This window comes from Poecilia reticulata, linkage group LG7, assembly GCF_000633615.1.
Source record: "Poecilia reticulata strain Guanapo linkage group LG7, Guppy_female_1.0+MT, whole genome shotgun sequence".
NCBI lineage: Eukaryota > Metazoa > Chordata > Actinopteri > Cyprinodontiformes > Poeciliidae > Poecilia > Poecilia reticulata.
In genome coordinates, this window is record NC_024337.1 from 30,574,959 (window position 1) to 30,593,952 (window position 18,994).

Sequence of the window (18,994 nt, forward strand, 5' to 3'; positions counted from 1 at the left end):
CGGGGTTTTGACGCCCCCTCTCCAGACGCGGCTTTGACGCCCCCTCTCCAGACGGGGCTTTGACGCCCCCTCTCCAGACGGGGTTTTGACGCCCCCTCTCCAGACGCGGCTTTGACACCCCCTCTCCAGACGGGGCTTTGACGCCCCCTCTCCAGACGGGGTTTTGACGCCCCCTCTCCAGACGGGGTTTTGATGCCCCCTCTGGTGCTGCGCCCCTATGCGTTGCATGCGCTCCAAACCCACTTTTTGCGCCACTGGGTGAAACGCAGCATGAACTCAGGAATGATTCAAAGTACCAACCCTGCCACCATGACTAGGTGGGCCCCATGTGGGGAAAAGGAGGGCAGACCATATGGGTCCCATATGGGTTTTTCCGCGGGTTCCGGTGGCCCCACATGGGTTTGCCAATGTAGGGGCACAGCCCACATGGGCCCACATGGGCCCTACATGGTGGTGGGCCCACATGGGTTTGTCCATTTAGGGTCCATGTGGGCTGTGGCCTTACATGGACAAACCCATGTGGGGCCCATATATCAACCCTCCTTTCCCCCACATGGGGCCCACCTAGGCATGCTGGCAGGAAAAACACAGAAACACAACAATTTCAACAGAAAACTACAAAAATCCTACAATCAACTAAATGAATGCAAACAAAAAGAAAAAAGTTAAACGCTACAAACCTGTTCCAGAAAGTGTAAATCCTCCAGACCACTAGGGGGAGTAGATAGTGTGTAATAGTACCTCTGTAAATATGCTGCTGATTTGTAATATTGTCAAAGACACCATAGACATAATATAAGCTTTTCTTTTCTTCCCCAACTTTCTCATTCACATCCCGTTAAAATCATGAGTCTGTACTGAAGTCGCCCCGTGTGGTGACTGTCGCCCCCTGGTGGTCTGGAGCCAGTTTTATACACGCTATTGAAGTCTCTCTTTTGCTTCTGCCTCCTCTGGGTGCAGCAGTTTTTATTTTTGCTGCTGTTTTCTGTCTTTATGGGATGTTTTGTTGCTTCCGGTGTTTTTCTGTTGGATCAGTATTTGGGGTTTGCAGCAGTCGTGTGTCTGCATGATGTTTCTCTGACTGAAGCATTTGCAGCTGTTGGCCTCCATCCTGTGCTCTGTCTGGTTGTTAATATCATCACTTTAGGGCGAGTTTTGGGGGTCATCAGTTTGTTTGTGTTAGATTTAAAAAATGTTTAAATGAATGGATGTTTTGCAAATGTACTTGAAACCAACTCTGCACAACCTGCTAATGAGCTGCAGATGAACTGAGTGTTGGTGTGTTTGTGCTGCAGTGCTGTGCGTCGCCTCGGCTCGCCTCTTTGTTTTCGTCAATGAGTTGATGACCTGGCCGGACGCTCAGAGTTTCTGCAGACAGAACTTCATGGACCTGGTGACGGTCAGCAGCATGGAGGACGTGACGCTCCTGACCAGCATGGTGGATCTGGACGCCATGGTCTACATGAACGCAGGTTTCAAACACGTACGTTTGAAAACGCCCAGCTGCTCCGAGTCCTTTCACAGGTTTCTTGTGGTTAAATGTCAAAGCTGAGTCTTCGCGCTGTTTTCACTCAGATGTGATGTGTTGCCTGCAGCGAGCCTGGATCGGTTTGTCTGAGGACCTGAACAGCTGGAGGTGGTCCATTACTGACCCCAACTTCTACAGGGACGGAGAAGCTGCGCTCAGGAACTGGGCCCAAAATGAGCCAAACAACTACATGGGGGCGGAAAGCTGCAGCGGGATGTGGAACAGCGGCTTCTGGAACGACAATCCCTGCCAGATGTTGGCCAAAGTGATCTGCCACGACGTACGAGGTGAGAGGATCAGACCAAACCTCTGACATGACAGCACAGCTCAAAAATAAATTCCTCAGGATGAACTCTTGACCTTTCCTCTGAGCTTTKATTGAAATKAAGATGTTATTTTATCATCAATATCGAAAGAATGTTCYTCAAACAACAAGTGGAAAAATGTTGCTTCTCACATTAAACTTTGTTTGCTTCACCTGTTTAATGTGGATTAGCTGGTCTGAGGTCTGCCAAAAAGTAGAAACCTCCAGATATATAGAGTCATTTTGACCTTTATATATATATCAAGAAAAATATTATCTTTAATAGTTTTCAGCTTTATTTGATGTTTGTTGTTTTGTATCTGGAGTATTTTTTGCTCCAGAGCAGTTTTGGGTTTTGTTGCTCATGATGTTCTGTTTTCAGAGGTTTGTTTTACACGTTTGGACTCCCATCAGCTCGTTAACACACCTGGACTTAACGAGTCCCAGGAATCTCAGAAATGCTGCTGTGGTTTTYCACCTGTTGTGTCACCAGCCTGGTTTCTCTTGTTCTTGTGTTATTTTGGATTCTCCTCTGGACTTTTGATTTTTTCAGAGTTATTGGTGATTTGTATTTCATGTAGTTTATTCTCTGCTGTGTTTTGCTTTATAAGCCGTTTGGTTTCAGTCTTTTCTTCCAGATTCTTCTGTCGTTCTGTTCCCTGAATAATCTTCAAGGCCGTTCTGTTTTTATACATAAGGAAAGAAAAAAGACAGTTTGTGGTCATGAAAATATGCATATTTGTAGAGTAGCTGATTACTCAGGCTGTAAGACGTTCATTATGTTCATCAGAACGACAGAACAGAGGAAGAAACTGTCTCTGTGGCGCCGGCCTGAAGGTAGAAGTCTAAACAGTTTGTGTCCAGGATGTGTGGGGTCTGCAGAAATGCCAGAAGCTCTTTTCCTGACCCTTGACCTGTCTACTCCCTGGATGGAGGGACCCGTTGCTCCATGTTTTGTGGAAGAACTAAACCACAGAGTTTCCATTACAAATGTTTGTGAAACTTTGTTGATGTTCTGCCAACGTAAAAAAAAAAAACACAATTTCAGAATAATAGTGTTTCCGTTGAGCAAGAAATGCAATTAATATTATGTGACAAGTTATTAAAAAACATGCTGGGTGGTTATCCTTCAACTCCTTCCTGTGGTTTTCTTCTTCGTGGTTTGTGGCAGTGGTAACATCCGGTTGTTGGTCATGTGACTCGTGTGACGTGAAACGTGTTTCCATTGCAGTTTGTGAAATAAACCTCATCCAAACACCAAAACGTATCGAAAAACAAGTTTTTTGAAATTGTAATGTTTCCATTAAGCAGATTTATTTTCAAAATGCCAAATTGCGCAATCATATGACCAGTGGAGAAGCAGCTGTGATCGCAGGACAGACGGATTGTTGGTGGTCAGAAGACGACTAGCAGCTCCTGAGGAAGGAAAACTGAACTAAAATGATTTTATCTGCTGGTGATTTCAGAGCAGAATGTTTCGCTGATCTTCATCAACCAGACGATGAGCTGGGCTGAAGCCCAGAGCCACTGCAGGCAGCATCACACTGACCTGGCCAGCGTGAGGACCATGTCAGAGAACGAGCAGATAAAGGGCCTAGTCCAATCAGCAGGAGAGCTTCAGGCCTGGATCGGTCTGTACAGACTCTCCTGGATGTGGGTGGACGGCAGCAACTCCTCCTTCCGCCACTGGAGAGCGTCGGAACCGAACGGGTCGGAGGAGAACTGTGCAGCCGCCGTTCATGCAGACGGCGGGCGGTGGGAGGACTGGCCCTGCTCCTGGAAAATGCCTTTTTTTTGCAGCGCAGGTAAGACTTGATTCTGTAGGTTTTCTCAGTAAATTGATTTCATCTTCTGTTCCGTTCGTTTCTGCTAACAACTTTCAAAAGGATTTAGTTAAAATATTGAAAAGGTTCAGAGCAAATCTTTTATTTCAGAACGTCCATCCGTCTTTTGACCTTTTGACCCCGGCTGGACGGTCACTTTGCATCCATCTGCTTCTCTAAAAGTCACACCCATTAAACACTTAAACAAATTTAAAGCAAATATAACCTCCACAGAGTTGGCATCCGGCTGGGATTCAGAGTTTACAGAACTTTAAAGAGATTGGAACAGATTCTTTCCTCTTCAGTGAAACATCTCCTGTAGCAGATCAGGACAGAAGCCTGGTTTCATAAATGCCTCCAATTTAAACACAAAACGTGGCAGTTAACGGCTTTTATTCCCCCTCCAGCGGTGGAAACCGACCTGCTGGTTACCGTAACAACGGTAGAAAAGGTACCGTCATAAACAAGGAGGTTATGAAGGAGATTTACCGTTTACAATCTGCTCTGAAGAAAAGAAACAAACTCAAGTAAGAATAATGCAAAGAAAAGTGATCCGAGTCGTCGTCCCTGTGGCGCTCCAGGACTACGACCTCAATTCTCCGATCAGTGGCTACAAGATGCAAAACCAAGATTTGAAAACAGTTTTTCATGTCGAATGGAGAAAGTTGTGACACCAGTTTGTTTGTCAAAGTTCCAGGTTCCAAGCGGCTGGTGAAGGTGAAGCTGGTGAAGTCTTCCTCTCTGGACCTGAGTGACCCGGCCGTGCTGGCAGACCTGCTGCAGCAGGTACGGCAAAAATCTGCTTTACGGCTCCACACTGGAGAAGCTCGACAGCAAACTGACAGTCAAAGCAATTAAATTAGAAATAACCAAACAGCAAAGGTAAAATCACACTGTGGAGTACAATTATTTAAGAAACATACAAATTAAGCATTTCTGGGTTAAAACCAACAGATRATTTAAATGAAGAGCAAACAGCAGAGAAGGAAACTCTCACTGCGTCTGTCACTCGCTGCGTTTCCGTTACAAATGATCTCAGAACTTTGTCAATATTCTGCTTATGTCAAAAAAACACAATTTTGAATTGTGTTTCCATAAAATAAATGAAATTAAAATCGCAAATCAATAAGTTTGTTTGTGCAGTAAGTCATTAAACCAAACCTCTCCATGATCCTCCTACCACTTACTGTCTTCTTCTTTCTATTTTCCTCCAGTAGTATCATCTGGTTGTTCACCGTGTGATGCAAAAGTAATGTTTCCATTGCAGTTTTTCTAAATACACTAATTTCCATACAGCTGAAAAGTTCTTTGAGAAAATAAAATACTATTTTTTGGTACTCATTACCTTCCTGACGGTGTAAAAATCTGTGTTTTTATTTTGATTAGACACATAAAATTTTGTGCATTTTTGATCGCGTTAGCATTCCATACACAGAGCAGGAGAATCAGAGGGTCTCAGGCGAACACGGCACCAGACACAAACATAATTTATAAATGATTGTTTATTCACAGATGGATGCGCTCCTATCAGTCTCACTGCTCCTCAGACTGTTGGCACCAATAAAACACCGTAGARGTTTTTCAGCAAAACTGCAGGAAAAGTGAGTGTGTTAAAACACCCACATCCCCCACTGTGGCGTTTGTTTAARTCTGAAATTCTTAGCTCAGCATGACGCTCGCTGGGTTTCCGTCAATTCACTGATTCCTGGAAACAAATCTGTCCAGAAGAAAACGGCACCTCCATCTGTGGGGATTTGAGAACCAAAAACTTATTACCTGTTGCATGATGTGTGATGAAAACACAGTTGTGTGGATTATTTTTGTCCTGATTGTCAGTTTGAACAGAAGCTGAAGGCCAGCGGAGCGGATGGAGACGTCAGGCTGAGCTGGAGGAAAACGTCGGATGGAGAAATCKTCCACCMGGAGCGATCATCGGCTTCAGACCSGAAGACTGGACTCCTCTAAAGACTTCCAGGAGCAGCTTCACAAATCTAAAGTTTATATTTGTGATGTGATTATCATARTTTCTTTGTGTGCTGATAGACAGAAGGTCTGAGTGTCTGAATGGATGAATAAAACATGGCTGACTCAAACTAAACATCGTTTTTCATCCTTTTAGAGATTCAAGCTTCATCTAGTGAGAATTTCTGAGTTTAACAGGCAGCAGATGGAAAAATAAGTTATTAAAACACATGAATTTCAATTAAACTCAATCTTAAAGAACAACTTATGATAAATATCTGTGGTGGGAACTGCTAGCTAAGAAGCTAGCTGCGCTAACACTGAAGCACTAATCACAAACATTAGTTTTGCTAAAGCTAAAGCGCTAYGTCAACCTGGTGTTTAGTGGAATGAGGTTCATTTACTCTCCCATATATTCAACCAATTATCATTTTATTTACATGAATTATATAAAATGTGATTTTACTGCGTTGGAAAAGAATCAGAAGAAAAACCTGATAATAAAAACATTTTTTTTTTATCTTCCTCTTTTTTAATTTGGCAAAAAAACAAAACAAAGTGATGTTAGAAATGTGATCAGAAAGTCTCACTGTGTCTGTCTGAGGTTAGCAGTGGCAGCTGAAACAAGTGAGTTTAAAATATGTTAAAATTAAATGATCTGTTCACAGGAACCAGATTTAATCGTGCTCCAATGGTTTTGGGTTAAATTTTGTGCTAAAAGGCTTAAAAATGTTTTCCATCCTTTCTGACTCTGAAGCGCCTTGTAAATAATATGTAAATAAAAGTAGTTTGAATACTTTGAAGTATATTAAATGGATCAAGAATTAAAACCCAGAATAGGAAGAGTTTGCATCCTCTTTTTGCATGTGCGTGACAGCAGCCATATAAACACCATAAGCAGCTGCAGCCTGACGAGCTGAAGGAGAAACTCAGGATGGAAACGCTTCGCTTCATCACAGCYGCTGCCTGTAAGTGTCTCAGATCCAGATTATCTCATGATTTTATGCTCCTGTTGCATCCTGGGAATAATTTGAGATTATTGCCATTTTTTTAAAGTGATGGATGAAACGCATTGACAGCATTTTATTCATTCATGTAATGCATCTTATGTGCTAATTAAATGTAATTATGTGTAGCTATTTGTGTTAAATACAGAAGAATCTGAGCAACACGCCACTGTTGGCATCAGTAGAAGAAGAAGCTGCATAAAGTGACTGTTCTCTGTCTGCTGCTGCTCCGGAGAAAACGATCTAAAACATAGAAACCAGACGGATCCCGTCTGTTTCCTGACAGCAACGTTCTGATCTTCTGCCATAAAATCCGCTGAACCTGCAGGCGAAGCTCCTAAAGTTAAAGTGAAAAAGTATCTGGAAAAAAAAACACTAACAGATCAAAACATCTGGTTTCAGGTTTTAAAATTACATTTTCCAACAGACAAAAAGTATAAAGTTATGTGCAAAGTTTTAAAAGAAATGAATACAAATATCAATACAAAATTAGCCAGAAAAAAACACTTTTCCTTTTTTTTCAATATAAAATGTATTAAATTGTTTCATCATAATGTCTACATAAGTTAGAACAGGGTAAAATACCTCCAGTGACAATATATAGTTATAACTTCATATTTATATCTCAGCAGACAGAAGCTAACAGCAAAACAACAAAGATTGTGTTCAAACAAGAGGTCTCACTTTGACATTACTCAAGTAAAGATAAGAAAAAAGAACAAAAGAAAGTTCTAGAACTACTCCTAAAATTACATTTAGTCTAAAAAGTTACTCAAGTAAAAATAACTGAGTAAAAGTACTTAACCTGTGAAACATGCAGAAAAGGATTTGGGTCATAGGGGAAAATCTTTTATTATTTTTCTCAGAATTCTAACAAAAAAAGACTTAAATCTGACATGCATGCTTTAAATCTGCACAAATCACATCAATAAATCTGATTGTTCCCAGGGAACCGCCATCATTAAAGTCATAATTAAACAAAGAGTAGAAATTCTGGATAAGGAAGTTTAAAGATCAGATTCTACAGGACCAGCAAAATAATGTCCGACTCAGCCGCTTTTCCCCAAAACCTGCCTTCTCAGTCCAAACGGACCAGTTAAACCACGAGATTTACCTTCACAATCCAGCATAAACTGAAACGGCAGATTCATGCGTTTCTCACACAAAGGGCTCGTTTTTATTCGTTTTCTGTAAAAACTGCAGGAAGTTTGAGGCCATAACTGAGACGCTGACGGCTCCGTGACGTCACTGCTGCTCGACTTGAAAGAAAAACAGTTTTTAGATTTTTTTTTTCATGAATTCAGCAACAAGTTTGTTCATCCGATCAGACCTCATGCCTGAGTCGAGTAGCGACTGGTTACATCTTTAGTATTTAGTTATATTTATGTGAGTAACTCACATAAATTTATATAAACTCACATAAATAAAAAATTTACTTTTGGAAGTATTTTTACACACACACACACTCACGCACACACACACACACACACACACACACACACACACACACACTCACGCACACACACACCTGCAAATTTTGTTAAAGTTTGTTATTGAAAAAAAAACTGATTCGGAAATATTTTCTTTTGTCTGATTTTATTTTTTGTTAATTTTATAAATTACTGTAATTTTTGTTCATGACATAACAAAATTTCCACTTAATGTTTTAATTTGGTCCATCTGATGATGTCATTTTAAATACGAACTAATTGATCATTTGATCAGCTGAGTAAACTTTTCCACTTGCTTGCATGATTCCTTGGTCGACTCTGGAGTAAAATATGTGGAAGTACAGCTGCTCTGTCTTGACTACAGGTTTTCCCTAAAACAGGAAGTTTTTCCCTAAAACAGGAAGTTTTTCCCTAAAACAGGAAGTTTTTCCCTAAAACAGGAAGTTTTTCCCTAAAACAGGAAGTTTTCCCGTGTTTCCCGCCTCTGCGTGTTTCAGCTGGTGTGTTTCAGCTGGTGTGTTTGTGCTGCAGTGCTGTGCGTCGCCTCGGCTCGCCCTCCACTCATCTTGGTTTTCGTCAATGAGTTGATGACCTGGCCGGACGCTCAGAGTTTCTGCAGGCAGAACTTCCTGGACCTGGTGACGGTCAGCAGCATGGAGGACGTGACGCTCCTGACCAGCATGGTGGATCTGGACGCCATGGTCTACGACAGCTCGGATTTCAAATACGTACGTTTGTTAGGATCTGGTCTAAAACCTGCACTGGTGCAACAAAGACAATAAAAAATAAAAACAGCATTTTTCTGAAAGGCAGAACTGTTTGTGTATTTATATAAATAATAACGTTACAAACTGGGCTGCAGTGGTAGAGCTGTTGCCTTGCAGCAAGAWGGTTCTGGGTTCGATTCCCAGCCCCGGTCTTTCTGCATGGAGTCTCCATGTTCTCCCTGTGCATGGTGGGTTTTCTCCAGGTACTCCGGTTTCCTCCCACAGTTCAAAAACATGACTGTCAGGTTAATTGGCCTCTCCAAATAGCCCCTAGGTGTGAGTGTATGTGTGAGTGTATGTGTGCATGGTTGTGTGTCCTGTGTGTCTCTGTGTTGCCCTGCGACAGACTGGTGACCTGTACAGGTGACCCCGCCTCTCAATAAACTACTTAAATGCTAAATGCCCGAAACGTTAGCTGGAGATGGGCACCAGCAACCCTCCCAACCCCACTGAGGGACAAGGGTGAAAGAAAATGGATGGATGGATGACGTTACAAACTTTATGAGTTCAGGTGAGCTTTGTGTTGCCTGCAGCGAGCCTGGATCGGTTTGTCTGAGGACCCAAACAGCTGGAGGTGGTCCATTACGGACCCCAACTTCTACAGGGACGGAGAAGCTGCGTTCTTTAAGTGGAAGTCTKGGGAACCAAACAACTTCCTGGGAAGAGAATCCTGCGGAGCCATGGTGAAAATGGGAGAGTTCGCTGATTTACAATGTGTGAGACTCCTCACACCAATCTGCTGTGACGTACAAGGTGAGGATGAGGATTCTTATCTCTCTGCATCCACGATAAACTACCTAAATGTTTGGCTTAGTTTTATATTTATATTTATCTCCAGTTAAATATTTCTATTTGGCTTAATTAACTGCAACCAAGAGACGACAGGAGAGATGACATGTATCCTGGTGCAGCAGCTTCTGCTTCTACATAAAATACAGTAAATAACTGAACAAACTACAAAACAATAACTCCCCATGAGCAGCTAGCAGCCGTAAAACTAAACATATAAACATTCACCATGACAACAGTTACAAAGATAAAAACAAAATCACTCATGAAACACTAAACAGGATTAAAAGTGTCTGAAATAMGTGTTAAAATATAACAACTGTAAAGAAAACACAGAGCTGATCCTRTAGCAAAGGGGGAGGAGCTGCCGGTTGCTATGGTAACCACCAATAACTGGAGAAATTCAAATAATCTTCATGGTGCGTTCACACTGCAGCCTGAAGTGACCCAATTCCGATGGTTTTTTTTGTCGGGGCCGTTCTCACTGCCAGTAAATGCTCCCTGTATGTGTTCTGCAGTGTAAACGGGCAAATGACCTGAAAGTGTCCCGCATGCGCAGTAGAGGGCGCTATAGCATCAGCGTTCTCAGTGTTCTGCCAACCGCCATAAGAAGAAGAAGAAGAGCTCAGTGTTTACGGAAGTAAACATGGAGGCTAACGGTGGAGCTTAGCTTACATATTTGAAGTTGTTGTCCGGCCGGAGCAGCAAATTAACAACTTAATCCTCATATAATCCGTCATGGTTGTTGTTTTTCTTCCCGTTTGCTCGTATCAGGAGCAGAATAGTGAGATTTGTTGAGAATCAGTGGCGTTCAGTTCAGATAAATGCGACCTGGACGTTATGGTCGCATTTGAATCGGATACGTATCGGATATGGATCACATTCTGAAAGAATCCGACCTGMGCTGTTCACACTGCCATGAAAAGATCTGATACAGATCACATTACGTCAAAAAGATCTGAACTGGGTCACTTGAGGTTGCAGTGTGAACGCTCCCCATGTCTTTAATATTGCTACAATAAAACCTGTTACATATATTTAAATATTGTGTGTTGAGGGAAGTTTTTACAAAACCAACGAACCAATGACTGAGGAGGAAGAAATAAACAAACCGGAACAAGATCCTCAGGTTGAATCCAAAACTCAATCATTTTCCAACTTCAAACCTGAAACAAGCAAAGAGCAGATTGTTTGGAGGTGAAAGGTCAAAGCTTTCACACACCATGGAGGGTGAAACTGACTTTATCCTGTGAATATTTTCAGGACACGATGCTTCATTTGTCTTCATCAACCAGACGATGAGCTGGGCTGCAGCCCAGAGCTTCTGCAGGCGGCATCACACCGACCTGGCCAGCGTGAGGAGCTCATCGGAGGACGAGCAGATAMWGGGCCTAGTCCAATCCGCTGGACAGAATGTAGCCTGGATCGGCCTGTACAGACTCTCCTGGTTGTGGGCGGATGGCAGCAACGTCACGTTCAGCCACTGGGGTCCGACAGAACCGAACGGAGCCCAGGAGAACTGCGCGGTGTCKGTGCTGAGTGACGGCGGCGTGTGGGAGGACCAGCTCTGCTCCAGACTCCTGCCCTTCTTCTGCTACGATGGTCAGCCTCCTCACAAAAACCGTTTCTCCTGTTCACATCGTCTCTGTTTACGACGYTCARAAGGTTTTAGTTAAATTACTGGAAGAAACTGTTTTTCAACCGTCATCCTTGCTGCGGAATCCATTAAACTGACATATTAAATATGTATTTCTGCTAATAAACTAAGTCTCATGTTAGCCCAGTGCTTTCAGGCAACATTTGTTCCCAGTGGGACTCTTTAAAACATCAGTTTTTCACATCGCAAACAATCTGGAGCATTTCCATTGATTTTCTACAGCCGGAAACATCCATACTGTAGCAACCAATAAAKGTTGACCTGTATTTACACAGGATTAATCTAACTGAGAAAATAAATTATAGTTCTCAGCTGGGCTCAGAGCTCATAGCCGAGTTTTATCTCTGTAACGTGATGTGGTGTTAAAATGTAAAAGATGGAYAGAAGAGGAAAAGAAAAGTGGTCTGAGTCGTCAGCCCTGTGGAACTCCATGTGATTATTTATGACMCAAAATGACTCTAGAAAGGTTCATGTTTTATTTAATGCCAGGAATCATGTAAAGATTTGTACTCTGTTGTACTAAATGAAGCAGAACAAGATGCTTGTTGAAGCCATAAAGACGTCGAGCCTTTAACCAGAACTGGTTCCCTAATGAACTGTTCACTCCGAGTTTGAGTCTCTTGTTGCCGTGGCAACGTAGAAGGATCGAGGTTCATCTGCAGAAATGGGATCATTTCCTCCTGTCTGATTTGAAGAGCTAAAACCTGAATGTTTGCTCTGACGGAAAGTAACAAATCAAAGTAAAAATAATACAAAAACCGTTGGTGTGAGTCGTCATCCCTGTGGCGCTCCGTGACCGTCTGCTGTGTGAAGAACCGATGAAACCCAAATCGATGACCGTGACGAGCCAAAAACGATTTATTTTCATTCTTTAACTGTAAAATTTAAAACGGCTTTCTGCTGTTTTCTTAAAGTTCCAGGTTCGACGCAGGTGGTGAAGGTGAAGCTGGTGAAGTCTTCCTCTCTGGACCTGAGTGACCCGGCGGTGCTGGCAGACCTGCTGCAGCAGGTGCAGTTCATTCACACTGACCTGGTTTCATGAGGACAGCTGTTTGGAGAGTCCTTATGAAACGTGCTTGTTTAGGAGGAAAAGTCCTGCTTTCACTGTTTATTCATTCATCTAGAAACGTCACAGTTTCAAACTAAATATTTAATTAGCATCTTAATATGTAGTTTAAAATTACATGTTTATCTTATAAACTACATATTCAGCTTCAAACTAAACATTCTGTTCAGAGCTAAATATTTAGACGGTGTAAAATGTTCACTGACCAATAACCGGAAGTAGACTTTCAAAATAAAAGTGCTCCAGGCCACTAGGGGGAGTCTAGAGTAGGTAATATTACTCATGTAAATATTCTGCTATTCTGTAATTATACTGCATGTTTGGAAAAGATAGGAAGTAAAATGCAACTTTCTTCTGGACGTCGTTAAATCAAGACATGCTGGTTTGGATTTGGTGAGCGACTCCCCCTAGTGGTCTGGAGTAATTCTGTTTGCATCATATGTGGTATTTGAGATGTCGTCCCTTCTGCTTTCTTTGTTTGCTGTGTTTTTCTTTCATATTGGTTTTCTATTTTTGCATGTATGTGCATATCTGCGTGTGTGTGTGTGTGTGTGCGTGTGTGTGTGTATGTGTGTGTGTGTGTGCGTGTGTGTGTGTGTGTGTGTGTGTGTGTGTTTTTGCCAGTTGCTGCCTGTTTGCTCCAGTCAGCCTAAATGTAAAACAGCTTCCAGGAACTTCAGGGAAAGATTTTATCCAACTTTGATAAAACATTTGTTCTTTTTGTTTGTCAGTTTGAACAGAAGCTGAAGAAGGACATCAGAGTGGAAGGAGACKTAAAGCTGAGATGGATCGGCCAATCAGACGAGAGGATCTTCCACCAGGACGAGTGACGTCAGCAGACAGGAAGACGTGTCTGCTGAAAATATTGTTTGTTCCTTATTAACATGGTTTGCTGCTTTCTACCCATAATCCTCTTAAAGTAGACAAATAGTACATTTATATGTGATGCAATTTTAACTATTAAGTTTAATGTTGTGATGTAGAAACTGGCTCTGTGTAACTGAAGGCTTCAATAAAACACCACAAACAGTGAACTGGTCTTTGTGACCTCCATCCATCCATCCATTTTATTTACACCCTTGTCCCTCAGTGGGTCAGGAGGTGCTGGTGCATCTCCAGCTAACCTTCAGGGCGAGAGGTGGGGTCACCTGGACAGGTCACCTGGACAGGTCACCAGTCTGTCGCAGGGCAACACAGAGACACACAACCATGCACACACACACTCACACATGGGGGCAATTTGGAGAGACCAATTAACCTAACAGTCATGTTTTTGGACTGTGGGAGGAAACCGGAGAACCTGGAGAAAACCCACCATGCACAGGGAGAACATGGAGACTCCATGCAGAAAGACCGGGAATCGAACCCAGAACCTTCTTGCTGCAAGGCAACAGCTCTACCAACTGCSCCACTGTGCAGCCCGTCTTTGTGACTCACTGATCCAAATGATGCAGATTTTATAGATCATATTCCTGCAATTGTAGCTTTTTTTCTCAGTGGCTCTTTGTTAAATCCAAACCGTAATTTAAAATGATTTTTCCTGTTTAAAAACCTCTGATTTTATAACAAAATGTCTGTATGATTGCAAAGTATAAACCACCAAACTAGAAAATAATATTAATAGAAAAACAATCTTGAAACAGAATCAATAAAATAAATAAATCTTTYAGGTGGAAAATGTGAATGTTAAGCTTGTCGAAGTGAAATTCTTCAGTTTGATTCATGACGGATAATTGAAACCTTCATTCAAACGAGTCACTTGAGAATCATGGAAATGAGGCACTTTGAATCGTTCAGGTTTCTCTGCCGGCATCAGGCTGAGGATGCAAACGGTCTGCGTTCTCCGTTTGCATGTGCGTGACGCCGGTGTGATAAGTAAATCCAGCAGCTGCAGGTCTGCAGTTCTGACCCAAAGGAACCAGGATGGAGGTTCTTCAGTGCCTCACAGCCGCTGCAGGCAAGTTCAGGCGTCAGACGGTTCATTTCATGCTGCTTGTTTTTCTCCTGGGCTCAATGGGAATKWAATKATCTTGTAACTGATCCATAAAGTTTCGGTCTAAATGTGGGAGTTTTTACCTGRTCAGTTTTGATSTGAATKAATTCAACACACCTGAAAGTTTTCTTTTAGTTTTATTCTGAAACAGTTATTTTTATTAACAGAACATAACGTTAGTTTTTATACTGTTATTCATGACGTTTATTTGCTTTCTRCCAACTAAGTTTARCAAATATGTAAAGTCCGTTTATATAACATGTTTTTAGTTGTTTATCCCTCAGAATATTGAAGATTTTTGCTGTTTTCATGACTGTCTGATTTTTTTCCATTTATAAACCAAGATAATTTGCTTTTTTAACTCACAGAGTTAAATCTAATTAAAACTGCATTTCTCAAACAAAACTTATTGTATATTTTTAATAATCCTGCTCTGCTACATTATTTTATTAACAGTAAAGGTTTATTTTCTGCTTTTGGTCCACCTTCTTTTTTTAAAAATATTTTACATTTATGTGAATCTGCTTCCACCTGCCTGCAGCTCAGTAATGTCGCAATAAGTGATATTTCTATTATTTTCTATATTTAAAAACATAAAAAATGAAATGCTTCAAAAGCTAAATGTGTGATGCATTCGTGCTGCAGCGCTGTTCGCCGCCTCGTCTCTCGCCGAGCATCAGTTTTTTTACGTCAACGAGTTGAGGAACTGGACGGCGGCTCAGAGTTTCTGCAGAGAGCGGTTCGTTGACCTGCTGACCTTAAGCAGCATGGAGAACGTGACGACGCTGGTCGGCATGACCGACGTGAAGCAGATGGTCAGCGGAGCCGCGAAGCATGTAAACAAACACGCTTGTTTCTGGATTTCTCTGTAAAACTTTCACCGTTTGGTTTGGTGATAGACGACAGCATTTTTATATAACAGTATTTAACTTTGAGAAATAAATAGTTTGACTTTAAAACTGTGATGGAAACAAAATCCGCATGAATACTAGAGGAGAGTAAACCTGAATATTAAATTAAGACAAGTTAAAAATATGTGATCAAAATTGTTTTTAAAGAAGGAAGAAGAAAAACGTCCAGCATGATTTTATTTCTAATATTTTGTTCATAAGATTAGAAGTTTGTGGATTTTTTTTCTAAATTTGTCTCTTTGATAGAAAGTGTCCAGAATTTCAAAGATGTTTAGAATAAAGTTTGTTTATGTAAATGAGGTGAGAAACAGCCGTTTTGTATCCTGGAAGCTGCTCAGAAACAAAACGACCTGCTTCAGTAAAACGACTCGCTGCAGAAAGAACCAGCTCTTCATGAGGTCTGCTTGATATTTCTACAAAATCATTTTTAGGAAATATGTTTGTGCATAAAGTTATTTTTTAGAATACAAACATGTTGATTCCTTCAGTTTGCCTGGTTCAGGCGCTGACACAATAAAGCTTAAATGACCAGAGGACATGTAAAGTTCAAACACTTTAATTCATTATTTTTATCTCTAAAACATAAATTATTCATYACAGAAGTAAAAATCCGTCAGTATGAGGTGACGGCCYGAATCCATTCCTGTCTCGGTTCTGTAAAAAGTTGCTGTTTTATAGTTTATTACCATAAAGTATCTTTTTAGGATGTTTGTTTCTCAACCTGAGGGTCTGGTTCTCTGCAGCGCGCCTGGATCGGACTGTTGGACGACCCGAGCAGATGGAACTGGTCGCTGTCCGACCCGAACGTGTTTCAGAACCCGGGAGACTCCGACTTCAGAAACTGGCAGCCRGGACAACCTGACAACCRCCAGCACCCTGAAGACTGCGTGCGGATCTACGACGACGGGCTGTGGAGCGACTCTCCCTGTGGAAACTACGAGAAGTCTGTGTGCGCCACCGTGAGCGGTGAGGATCCAACATGTCCGCCGAGCTCTCTGTGTTCTGGTTTTCTTCTTCTKCTGCTGCCAGCTTCAGATGTCCRCATCCTCCCTCTGGGTTCTSGTTTCAGGAGCGGACGTAACGTTTGTCCTCGTTGAGCAGTTTTTCCCCTGGGCCGACGCTCTGGCCAACTGCAGGCAGCATTACACAGACATGGCCGTCGCCAGAGACCCGTCAGAGAACGAGAAGATAAAGCAGGTGATGCCGCCGGGTCAGTTCGCCTGGATCGGGCTGAACAAAAACTCCTTGGTCTGGGTGGACGGAACCAGCCCCGCGTTCACCTACTGGAGGTCAGGGGAGCCGAACGACGACAAAGACAAATGCGTCGTAGCAAACTTTGATGACTCTGGAAAGTGGGAGGATTATCCTTGTGACTTTAACTTCCCGTTCTTTTGTTACGGAGGTGAGTTCTGACTCATTTCGGCCTAGTCCAAACACAGCCGGGTCTTTTTACAGCAATGAAATATTGATTTCTATAAAATAATCTMATCGGTTTAATAAAAATCCACGAAGCCACTGAATTACACCACTGATCGTTGCTTTAAACATGCCGAACCTGCAGGGGGCAGAGTGGAGCAAACCCACCCAGTCACAAGCCTTCAAACTTCCTGTTAGGATTTAAACGCGGAGATTCATTGGACGGACTGAGGTTGAACTATTTTTAAATAACGAGTATAAAGTTCATAAAACACAAGACAAAGTTTATTCATGTAGCACATTTACAACCTTCACAACAATCACTAATTATAAAACAAAAAATAAAATTAAGACATTTATACAAATGGCAGAAAATGCCAAAAAATAAATATTTAATTTCGGCTGCAGTGATTTTCCAAAAACTCGAATCTGTGAATCTTGTTGAATCCAGAATGTGGAGGCTGGACGGCTGACCGGTGACCAGAGCTGCCATGACTCACTTATTCTCTGCTCTTCATCAGATGAAGAGCAAAACGTTCCGGTTTCACAGCATGTGGTGAAGCTGAAGCTGGCGACGCCGTCCTCTCTGGACCTGAACGACGCCGCCCTGCTGGAAGACCTGCTGATGAAGGTACAACACCCTCCTCATCCTCCTCCAGGATTCCACACACACACACACACACACACACACACACACACACACACACACACACACACACACACACACACCCACACACACACACACACACACACACACACACACAGTTGTTTGTGTGTCAGTTTGGGCAGAAGCTGAAGGACGACGGCGTGGAAGGCGGCGTCAGCCTGAGCTGGAAGGAGCAACCAGACGGAACGACCTTCCACAAGGAGGGATGAGGATGACCTTTAACCTTCATCTGAGAYGGATTCTCCTCTGATCAAGGCTTTTGTTTGCTGTTTGGCTCTTTTCTGATTTTATGCAGAAACCTTGAATAAAAATGTTTGAATAAAACTGGAACCTCTGGACGGTAAATAGTGACTCTGACTCCCCAACAGGTCGACACTCTGTGCTTTTCTGTGCTCCAAGCTAGTTAGCAGCTGGCTAACTACACATCTGGTTTGAATCTAAATAGTTAGTGCGTTTGTTAACTAGCTCTTTAGTTTGAAACTTAGCAGTTTGTTTCTTTAAACAGTCATGTATTTCAATCAATTATGGAAATAAAAAAATCATTAAAAACACTGTAATCTGATGTMTAATCTGATTAATTTGTATGTTTTTATGTTACTCTCAGATGGATGAACCATAAAACTGGGATTCTGTTTAAAAATGACACTAATGTCCCACAGTAGATGTTTATCAAAGTTGATTTGTTGTCTTTGTTCATATTAGCGGCTCAAACCAGATTCATTCAGATGAGCGCTCCTGCTGTGCCCCGTGTTCTCCACCAGATGGCAGCACAGTTTAACAACCTGCAGCAGCAGCGCTCAGCAAACACAAAGCTGATCTTTTTTATCTCTTAAATGGGACCCATTATGCAAAATTCATATTTTGTATGTTTTTTCCATTTGGGTTTTCATCTGCTTTTAAAAACGAGCACTAAAAAAAACACACGGTTGGTTTTTGGCAATAAGTTTTCTGTTGTCTGGAAACTGAGCAAAAACTTCCTGATTGTTGAGTCACAATCCTGTTACCTAGCAACCCAGACGGAGCTCCAGCACATTTGGTCAGCTGGGTTTACTGCTGTATGCGCTGTACAATGGCTGCTGGATGAGATGAGAGTTTTATGGATGGATGGATGGATTATGAAGACTACTATTTTTATCTACTACTGTTGTAGATAAAAAATAGTAAATTTCCATTAAAATCTCAGAAATTTTCTAGAAAAACATCAACATTTCAGTCTCAAGTCTTCGACTTTTCAAACTTAGAAGTTTCCAAGTTTTTCTAGAAAATTTCAGAGTTTTTTGGGCAGAATGTTTCTCTTCTTCTTTGTTCTCTGTCTACATCTGTCATCATGTAGTATCAGAGTCAAAGAAGGTGACTGTAAATGCACACCACACTTTTCAGAGTTTATGTGCGAAAACATTTTAAACCACGAAGAGATTCTGATTACTTGTTTTTACAAATAGTGACGGGTTAGACACCAAATGGGTCAGAAACGCCCTGGCCCTCCGTTCCGCCGTCCAGCAGGTCCCTCCGGTCCGCTGCACGTTTTGCGTTGGACGTGGAGTTTGAGCCTCGCTGCTGTTTTCCCACACAGCTGCTCGCAGCCCTGCGGCCCTGCGGCCCTGCGGCCCTGCGGCCCTGCGGCCCTGCAGCCCTGCAGCCCTGCGGCCCTGC

The 18,994-nt window shown here is 42.2% G+C and overlaps 3 protein-coding genes across 3 annotated transcripts in view; all 3 read left to right on the plus strand.

The window, feature by feature from the left end:
* Window positions 1–5,742, plus strand: part of LOC103468112 (C-type mannose receptor 2-like) — a 6,874-nt gene extending 1,132 nt beyond the window's left edge. Inside the window, exons 2-6 of the mRNA XM_008414963.1 lie at window positions 1,296–1,483; window positions 1,596–1,815; window positions 3,299–3,637; window positions 4,347–4,441; window positions 5,492–5,742. Coding sequence (XP_008413185.1) covers window positions 1,296–1,483; window positions 1,596–1,815; window positions 3,299–3,637; window positions 4,347–4,441; window positions 5,492–5,620 — 971 coding nt within the window. The 3' untranslated portion in view covers window positions 5,621–5,742. The remainder of the gene's footprint in view (window positions 1–1,295; window positions 1,484–1,595; window positions 1,816–3,298; window positions 3,638–4,346; window positions 4,442–5,491) is intronic.
* An 809-nt stretch (window positions 5,743–6,551) lies between these two features.
* Window positions 6,552–13,354, plus strand: LOC103468074 (C-type mannose receptor 2-like). Its single transcript, XM_008414922.2, has 6 exons — window positions 6,552–6,585; window positions 8,607–8,803; window positions 9,376–9,595; window positions 10,895–11,233; window positions 12,203–12,297; window positions 13,086–13,354. The coding sequence occupies exons 1-6, from the start codon at window positions 6,552–6,554 to the stop codon at window positions 13,182–13,184; spliced, it is 984 nt and encodes a 327-aa protein (XP_008413144.2). The 3' UTR covers window positions 13,185–13,354.
* A 923-nt stretch (window positions 13,355–14,277) lies between these two features.
* On the plus strand, window positions 14,278–17,895 carry LOC103468113 (C-type mannose receptor 2-like). Its single transcript, XM_008414964.1, has 6 exons — window positions 14,278–14,311; window positions 14,993–15,183; window positions 16,002–16,224; window positions 16,328–16,660; window positions 17,196–17,305; window positions 17,455–17,895. Exons 1-6 carry the CDS (start codon window positions 14,278–14,280, stop codon window positions 17,548–17,550), a joined length of 987 nt encoding a protein of 328 aa, XP_008413186.1. The 3' UTR covers window positions 17,551–17,895.
* The last annotated feature ends 1,099 nt before the right edge of the window (window positions 17,896–18,994 follow it).